The 9,618-nt window shown below is 42.0% G+C and overlaps 1 protein-coding gene across 1 annotated transcript; it reads left to right on the top strand.

Annotated features, from left to right (window-relative positions):
- The first annotated feature begins 262 nt into the window (after positions 1-262).
- On the top strand, positions 263-7,048 carry AP1M1 (adaptor-related protein complex 1, mu 1 subunit). Its single transcript, XM_009997824.1, has 12 exons — positions 263-271; positions 432-588; positions 921-988; positions 1,622-1,752; positions 2,139-2,286; positions 2,645-2,771; positions 3,354-3,496; positions 4,277-4,348; positions 4,578-4,736; positions 5,409-5,534; positions 5,715-5,790; positions 6,569-7,048. The coding sequence occupies exons 1-12, from the start codon at positions 263-265 to the stop codon at positions 6,589-6,591; spliced, it is 1,239 nt and encodes a 412-aa protein (XP_009996126.1). The 3' UTR covers positions 6,592-7,048.
- Positions 7,049-9,618: the final 2,570 nt, after the last annotated feature.

The raw sequence follows: 9,618 nt of genomic DNA, 5'->3' as shown, positions 1-9,618 counted from the left end.
CCTGCTGCCGGCCCCGCTCCCACCGGGCCGTGAGCCCCTGTGGGCCCCTTCCTGGCGGGAGGAGGCAGCAGATGTGCCAGCAAACCCTGGGGCTTGCACCCTGGGCTCGGTGATCTCTCCCGCGACTGGGGGTGGTTTGTCCCAGAGGAGCTGCGTGTTTCCCCGTCTTAAAGCGTGACAATCGTGCAGCAGCAGGTCAGGAATAACTTCTGGAAAACCTTAAATCACGGCTTTGCAATTGAGTACGAAGATTTGCGTCCAAATGGGCAAAGTATTTTGGTGTCACGATTTACACTTGTGGTCCGTATCGAGGCGGGAGTGGAGCTCGAGCACTTAGAAACAGTTCCTGAAAGGGGCCTTGCAGGGTGTTGGGCTGGTCCTGGTGACGTCATCTCAGGACAAATCCAAGGATTTTGTTGCTCCCTTCCCAGGTTCTCATCTGTCGGAATTACCGTGGAGATGTGGACATGTCTGAGGTGGAGCATTTCATGCCCATCCTCATGGAGAAGGAGGAGGAGGGGACCCTCTCTCCCATCCTGGCACACGGAGGAGTCCGTTTCATGTGGATTAAACACAACAACTTGTATCGTATCCTTTGTCCTGCTCTGACCTCCTGCTGTGCCAAGCAGGTCTAGGGACACATGAACCTCTTAAATACCATCATTTTGCCCTGTTAATTAAAGTAGTTTTACACTTTCTGCAGGATAATCTGCACCACAGGACACAAAAAAGTGATTCTATTCAATGCACTTTAATAAATTACTGTCTGAGTGTTGATCTCCTTGCTGTTAGTTCACTAATTCTTAGGGTTTTTTGGCCAACTTTAACTGCCTAAAGCCTTTTTAAAATTAACTTAGTAAACTTTTTTGTTTGTTTTTAATGCTGACTTTAAATGCATCTTCCTGAACATCTTTTATCAGTTGTTGCAACTTCTAAGAAAAATGCTTGTGTGTCACTGGTGTTTTCCTTTTTATATAAAGTAGTTCAGGTGAGTGTGGCATTTCAGAAGTATTTTCTGTCTTTTATTTAAATCAGATTCAGGCTGAACTGGGAGGAAGTGCAGGGAGCTTTTGCATTTTTGAAAGAATTCTGTGGTTAAAAAGCATTTTTACTTTGTAATCTGATTGTTTGATGGAACTATCTTCTTATAACTTGATTAATTTGATGGATCTGCCTTCCTAGAATGTGATGATTTGATAGAACTACCTTCCTAATCACTAATAATTGATATTTTGGAGCTGAGTAGGCAGAGGTGGTGACATGAAGCTGCAAGTAGCTGCACAAGGGCTGAGAACACAGAGGATTGTGAACTTGCTCCTTGAGTAGTGACACCTCACACAGATTCTGTGTCTGGTTCATCTGCACCTGCCATGAAAAACATCTCCAGAATAAATGTTTTTTCATAGTAATTAGAGTTGCTTCTCAGATTGTCTGAGCTCTCTTTTAATTCAGGTGGGCTTCATGAGCCTCATCTGAACAGAATCTTTGTGACTTAAGGGGTTTGGGGATTTTTCTTTTTAGAAAAACGGATTCATTTAGATGCAAGAATCTATTCTGAATGTGCTGCAGTTCCTCAGTTAATATTATCCTACTTCCCCTGTCTCCTCTCATTCTGTTTCAGGTGTTTTCTGAGTATTTCAAGGAGTTGGAAGAAGAGAGCATTAGGGATAATTTTGTTATTATTTATGAGTTGTTAGATGAGCTTATGGATTTTGGTTATCCCCAAACCACTGATAGTAAAATTTTACAAGAGTAAGTATCAGTCTGCATCACTCGTAGTGACAGACTCTTTGGGAAGCTTGGAGCATTCTTCCCTACCAAGACTTGTTTTTTTAATTAATAATGGTTTAAGTTTTTCTCTGTAGTATTTCACTCCTGTAGTATTTCACACCACTTGCAAACAAAATTTATCTTCACACACCCATTCTGCACTACTAAGAAAAAAGTACATCAAAAAATCAAACGTTCATTAGGATTTTAAAGACCATTTTGTAGTACCAACTCTTTTTCATTTTTTTGTATTCACTTAAGACTTCTTGAGCACCTCTAACATACACTGAGAAATTACTTGGCTTGGTCTGGTTAGCAAAATAATTAATTTTCATTATTTCCTGCCCATTTTTTTGCTGCCTGGAAAGGTACATCACTCAGGAAGGTCACAAACTTGAAACTGGAGCTCCACGTCCACCTGCCACTGTCACCAATGCTGTTTCATGGAGATCAGAAGGGATCAAATACAGGAAAAATGAAGTGTTCCTGGATGTGATAGAGTCTGTGAACCTTTTGGTGGGTCCTTGTTGCTGCCCCTTTTCGTGAGAATCGAGGTGGGAAGTGTTGAAAGGGGCTGATTGTCTCAAAATCTGCAGGGGGGGCAGTAAAAAGTCAGCCTGACTTGATACTCAAAACTGTGTCAAGTCATATTTGTCAGTCAGTCAAACAGTGCTTTGCTTGGATATCTTCCTGATGTCTGGAATGTCCTTTCCTCCTTCTGTGCCCATCACCCCCCTGAGCTAATCCTCCTCCCCTGGGATTTCTCAGGGGAAAGCCGCCCGAGAAGACCTTGGAGGTGGGAACAGGGAGTGTTGTTTGATGGTCACAACATCACATCAGAGCCACCCTGACCTTTCTTTCTGGTTTTATCCAGGTCAGTGCCAACGGGAACGTGTTGAGGAGCGAGATAGTTGGATCCATTAAGATGAGGGTGTTCCTGTCGGGAATGCCGGAGCTGCGCCTTGGCCTCAACGACAAAGTTCTCTTTGATAACACAGGCCGTGAGTATCCCAGGGAGGAGGGACTTCATGAGAGATGGTATCTGGAGGTTGAGGTTTTGGGGATGCTTGAGATCCAGCTGAAATGATTTGTTCTGAGATGAGAGAAACGCTCCCTTTGTCGGCGTAGAAACCACGTGGTGTGACCAGAGAAGGACGGAAGACTGTGGGAATCCATGGCAACCATCCAGGCTTCCTCGTGTCTTCTTCACTGGGACTTAATAGAATCATCAAGGTTGGAAAAGACCTTCAAGATCATGAAGTACAACTGTCCACTCTGCAACCCCCAACCACTAAACCATCCACACCTCCAGGGTTGGTGCCTCCACCACCTCCCTGGGCAGCCTGTTCCAAGGCCTCCCCACTCTTGTGAAGACATTTTTCCTAGGGATTTCTGGCATCCTAAAAACCTACAGAGATCTAAAGGAAGTCTTGACTTCCCACTTATGGTCAGACTTGATGATCTTAAAGGTCTTTACCAACCAGAACAACTTGGTGATTCTGTAGAAGGGAGAAATTTCAGCAGGTCAGTGTTACCTGTGAGAAGACTTTGGACATCATTTGTCCATGTCTTTTTCCTGCCAGGTGGGAAAAGCAAGTCAGTAGAACTAGAAGATGTGAAGTTCCACCAGTGTGTTCGTCTCTCGCGCTTTGAGAACGACAGAACCATTTCCTTCATCCCCCCTGATGGAGAGTTTGAGCTCATGTCCTATCGCCTCAACACCCACGTAAGATGCCTGCATTTTATTTTTTGTATCAGTTGGAGGCAAAATTCCTCCTAATTACATTTTTCCTTAAACATGAGCAGCAGTTTTCAACTCAACCATCCACAGCAAAACTTTTTCCTTCCTCTTTTTGGAGGAGGTGGGAGTGAGTGAGTTTAGAAGTGACTTGGCAAGAAGCCTTTATATTTTCAACTGCTCTTGGAACTGTTTCTGAAAACCCATTCCTGCCAAGACATTTTCTTCAAGCTAAGCACATGGTGCAGTGTCAGTACAGCAATTCATGGTGTTTTTAACTGTTTCTGTCATTTAATTGACAGAGTGTCCTGGCCACAATGAGAAGGGATCAGGTTTCCTTTGAGAAAAGGAGAACATCAATGTAGAGAACTGGAATAGGCAGCTCTGGCAGGAGACAACAAATTAAAAGTTTAGTATTAATTTTGAGGGCAATTTGAATTAGTTTTCACTAGTTAGTTTTTAATTAGCTCAGGCCCCAGTGTATTAAATTATCAAATCTTTTGGAATGCAAGTCTTTGTTATTAAGGTTTAATCCAAGATGTACCTTTTAAAGCTTGGAATTCTTCAAGACTTGGTTGTTTCTATATCAGTGCTTGCTCATCTGTATCATTTCACTTTGGTTTAAGTAAGAACTTGACTTGTTTGTCATTTGAACACACAGACTCTGCTTTCTCAGGGGTTCCTGTGTTCAGTGGAGCTTTATGGGGGGAGCAATGTTACCCTGACAGTGTTGAAGCAAAACCTGAAGTGGTCTTTTCCTCCCCTTAGGTAAAACCACTGATCTGGATCGAGTCTGTGATTGAAAAACATTCCCACAGCCGCATTGAGTACATGATCAAGGTGAGAAGTTCCTAAATAATTAGGGCTAATTTTAGTTTTAATTTCTTTCCAAAGCTTGACCAGCACCTTGAGTCTGTTACCATCTTGGTGCTGTCGTTCCGTTCCTCAGCCTGCAGGTTGGGGCAGAGGGGAATGGTGTTTCTCACAAGTATCTCAACTCACCAGCATGCTGGAAATTCTGAAGAGTTTTTTGCTACTTTCCTGATGGATTTTTTTCCTCCTCCTTTAGGCAAAAAGCCAATTCAAGCGTCGCTCAACTGCCAACAACGTGGAGATCCACATCCCGGTTCCGAACGACGCGGACTCGCCAAAGTTTAAAACCACTGTTGGAAGTGTCAAATGGGTTCCAGAGAACAGTGAAATTGTCTGGTCCATTAAATCTTTTCCAGTAAGTGCTTTTTTTTTTCATCTTATCACCTAATAGTGTAGTAATTCCTTAAGGTTCATGTTTTTATTAATGTTCAGACTCTGCCTGAAGCTCATTCTAATAGTATCAGACAAGCAGCACTGGCCTCTTCCTCCTTCCCTTTGGATGAAGGCTTGAAACTTGCTGATGCACATTTAAGATACTGCTTATGTTGTTGAACTGGGAGAGTTTTTTTCAGAACGAGGTTAGAGAGCAGATTTTTGAGCCATGTCTGTGGATGGTGTAATCCCTTGGCCTGGAGTTAGCAGCAGCTGGTTTAGTTTGTCAGATTTGTGCTTCTTGGGTGGTTCCATCCATGAGCTGTTCCAAATGCTGATGGTGTGGTAGTACAGCTGCCTGTCACCAGTTCATCATTGGTGGTCAATGGCACCAAATAAACTCCTTTTTTTTTTTTCTTTTCCCCCTTTGAGTATGAGGCTGGAAGAAAATCCATTATGCCTCAGGCTGGTCCTAATTTGATCTGCATCTTTAAAAAAAATGTATTTTTAAAATAAAAACACATGCTGACTTTTTAAGACCCAGAGAAGAGCTGAAATGAACAGTGGAGTTCAGGCAATTTGACCTTAAGAAAATGACTTGTATTGTTGGAAGGTTTTTTTGGAAGAAAAAGAAACATCTGTCCCTTTTGGGTAGGGTGGTAAAGAATACCTGATGAGAGCTCACTTTGGACTTCCAAGTGTTGAAGCTGAAGATAAGGAAGGAAAACCTCCCATTAGTGTAAAGTTTGAGATTCCATATTTCACCACTTCAGGAATCCAGGTTAGTAACTGAAAATAGAAACACTGGTAAGTGAACACCCTGGGCTTTTCACACCCAGGGTTGATTCCTGTTCTTTGTTATCCATAAAACTTATTTTTGACCAAAAAAATTACTCCTGTTTTTTTGCTAAATGCTGCTTGGCTGAAGAGGGAGACTTTATTACTTCATCTTTCTTCCCAGGTTCGCTACTTAAAGATAATTGAGAAGAGTGGTTACCAGGCTCTCCCCTGGGTTCGTTATATTACCCAGAATGGAGGTAAATTAACTTTAGCCTCATCTCCAACTTTAATACTTTTTCCCCTCCAGCACACACCTACAAACTGAAACACATCAAGTGAGTTTGTTCTTACTCTTTAGTATCAAACTCTATGGTTTAGGTACATGTTAGATGGAAGTGTGGCTGCTTTTTCCAGTCACTTTGCTTGGTGTCTCAATGAAAGTCCCACTGGAATAGTTCAGGAAAGCTGTTCAAGGATTTTGTCAGTGAGCTGAGATTCAGTGGGATTTTTGCCATCTAAATTTAAAAATAAATGGCTCATGTATTATCCTGCCAGCTTTAAGACATATGAGATGCTGGCTGCTAAAAGATGCTAGATTGTTAGCAAGTAAAAGAGGGGTTTTTTGTCTTTTGCTTTTAGTTGTTTCTCTGACTTTTTCTGACTGCCTGCAATCACCTCAGTGTCTTTAGGGCTCATTAACACAGCCATTTTAAGCAAAGATCTAGTTTTATTTTATGGAATCATAGAAGGTCTTTGCTTGGAAGGGACCTCTGAAGGTCATCTAGTCCAACCCCCCTAAGCAGGGACATCTCCAACTAGACCAGGTTGATCAGAGCTCCATCAAGCCTGACCTTGAACATCTCCAGGGATCCAGGGATCACTGTTCCAGTGATCCACCACCCTCACATCTACCCTTTTCTAGCTTAAAACCATTACCCCTTATTTATATCACTTCACCCCACTTTTGATCTGCTTTACTCCTTTCAGTGAGACAATTTACTGACTGTTTTTGGGTTTTTTTCCCTCCCTTTACAGACTACCAGCTTCGGACACAGTAAAACACCTCCCAGCCCCACAGACCACACAACTTCAGGCCTAGGATTTGTTTGCAGAAGCTTCTGTGGGACTGAGAGCCCTGAATGTCGTTGCCAAGGGTCTTGATTCCACCATCTCAGATTGGCAGGAGAAGGATGGGGGGAAAAAAAAAAAATCACTGTTTTCAGTAACGTGTTTGAGCATTTGAACCATTAGTATTGATTGTGTGAATATTTATTTCATTCTTAGAACATGCTGATCTTGCTGCTAAGTGCTGATTACGTTAGGAGTAGCAGTTACCTTGAGGAGCCAGGAATACAGAATGAACCTTGAGAATGTCTTGTCAATGCCTTGTCCATTATATTCCCAAAGTCTCTAGGATTCATGTTCTGGGATCTCTGAAGACTTTGGCAGCATTATGCTACAAATTAGGGAGATGATTGTGCAATTCAATGACTGCTGAACACTTAGTTGTATTTAGCCCAAGGTATTTATATTTTTTTTGCTGGGCATGTGGGTGCCTTAACTCATTCAAAGCTCTGTTAACTTATAAAAATTTAAGGAATATGAGTTGAAACTATTTTCTCTTTTTGCCTGGTTTGAAACCAATTAATCTAACAGCTTCAAGTGAAGGGTTTGGAAAGGAAAAGATGGATTTGTTAAAGACTAACTGAAAACAAGAGATGATGGAAGTAAATGTCTCTGGAAGCAGGATGGTTGCTAGTTCAAGTTAGTTGAAATGCAGACTGAAGAGTTTCAACCTTGTGATACCCCTGGGGCATGGACACCCTGTGCCAATGGACTTCTTTTGGCTTTTTTTTTTTTTTTCTAATCATAAAACAAGTTCCAGACTGTATAATATGTAGGCATAAGGACTTAGATCAATTATTTTAAAAAGACAAATTTTGGCAGTGATTAAATTCGATAGGAAGGGTGGGGTTTTTAATTAATTTTCCAGATAATAGTAACATACTCCAGCCTCAGAAAAGGCTGATAAAAAATACAGTTGCCATCTTTCTTCCAGCTTGCCTTTGTGTTAACTTAGGGCAAATATTTCCCTTTTTTTTGCTATAGTTTGCTAGAATTGTTTAACTTCATTTACCCAAAGGGGGATGCTTTTTTTTTTTCCCCTTCAGTCTTTTCCATTTGTAAACAATGATTATAACTTCCTGGCAGACTGGGTAACAGCTCAGAATGTTATACTGAGAGGTATTTTTTTTAATGTGCTTTTCATTATTTTTTTCTCTGAGAAGCTGAGATTGGCATGGGTGTACATAGTTACTTGGAATATTTTTTTCAGAAGAAGACATGGACAGCTATCAGTATTTTCTTTAAACAGAGCTTGTAGAATGTTTCTGGTTTGATTTTAGTGCTCCTGGGGGATGCTAAACTTAAACCAGCAAAATATAAAGGTGTCAGCAACCGTGCACAGTGTGCAAGGTTCTTCACACCACTCTGTCCTTGACTCTCCCACAAGATTCAGATGATATTTCAGTCCTTGTCCCCTCTAAATCCTTGTAGATTATAAATCCAGATACATCTGTGTCTACAGTATGTACTGGTAGCAAAAAATAATTACCTGAATTCCCCTGAGATGCAGCCTCAGAAAGGACTCAAGGGGAAAGATCTCTAGGCAACAACCAGAGGTGAGGCAACCACAGGTGTGGACATGTATATTCTGGAGTAAGGTTATTGTGTTTGTCACCCAACAAGCTTGATGTTGAAACAAATTAAATCATCTTGTTCGAGCTTGGTTCCACTTACTCATTTTCATTGAACAATTAAGCTTATGACTGGACTAAACTTTTTTTATATTAAAACTGTAACTGGTTGATAAATCACTTTCTGATGACTGTGTTCTTCAATCTGTTTGCTTTAATTATTTGCCTGTACAATGTGACTCGTAACACTTGTTTTCCTGTTGTATCTTGCGGACGAGAACAGTGTTTTTATCATATTTTGTCATAACTTTTGTTTTGATGCTGGGGCATCAGCCATGCTCATCCAGGAAGTAATAAAGGGCAAAAAAGTCCTCTTTGAATCAGTTGCACCTCACTTGGTCTTTGTTCAGTTTGATTTACAGCAAGTTGCAGCCTCTCAGGGTACATCAGGCTTGGGGAAATGGAATTAACTCCATCAAGGCTGAAAGTTTCATCTTCCTGGTTTGTTTACCAGCTGCTGACAAAAATCTTTCCTTCTCTGTTGTTCTCCTGTTCATTAGCACACTTTTATTCAGAAAGCAAAAAAAAAAGAACCCACCTCTTCATCCATTCTTTGTTGAAATGTGGGGTCCTGGTGTATTCACACCAGCAGAAAGGCAGGACCAGCTGAGATGCTCTCGCAGCAGCTCTTTGTTCAAGGAGTAATTTTTATTTATTTATAAGTAAGTAAGTAAGTTTTGTTCTTAGAGCAGGTCCTGAGGCTTATCTTGGTGGCTTCTGTTCTCTGCCTGATGTGGGAGGATGTAAATGTGCTGGTCTGCCACTGTCACAGGTAAGCACCTGGTATCAAGTACTTTCTTTTAAAAGACAATTTGCATAATTCAAATAAGCAGTAAAGTGTCTCAGCTGTGGTTTTACAGCCATGTTACCTGGAATTTGGCATATTCAAAGACTAAATAAGGTGGCTCTGAAAGCACATCTCTCTTCCTGCCATTAAGCCTGCAGTGTTCAAATGTTCTCCAGTTCTGTTTTTGGGAAGCAGGCCCATTTGGTCTCAGCCAGCTTGTGTTTCTCCTGCTCTATCCTGAACGCAAACTGCTGGCTCAGTATTTCAGCAGCAGGAAGCATTCTCTCCCTCCCCAGGCATGCAGGACTGTAACCTCATCTACGCATTATTTAATTGCTAATTGATTAGATAGCTGCTCCTCAAGGTGCGTCAGCGGCGCTGCCGCCACGGCGGTGAGTAAAGGCTTCCCAGCCCGCAGCGCTGGGGCTGCAGCTCCTCTGGGCTGGCTGGGAAGGACAGGTCGCAGCAAACGACCAGCCCTGGGGTTGCTTTGCTGCCGGCAGGTGGCATCCAGGGCACGCTGCAGCCTCCCGCGCCATCAG

Source organism: Chaetura pelagica, unplaced genomic scaffold (genome assembly GCF_000747805.2).
Source record: "Chaetura pelagica isolate M959 unplaced genomic scaffold, ChaPel_1.0 scaffold595, whole genome shotgun sequence".
NCBI classification, from domain to species: Eukaryota; Metazoa; Chordata; class Aves; order Apodiformes; family Apodidae; genus Chaetura; species Chaetura pelagica.
The sequence above is the reverse complement of the archived record's forward strand: the minus strand, read 5'-3'. Positions and strand labels throughout refer to the sequence as shown.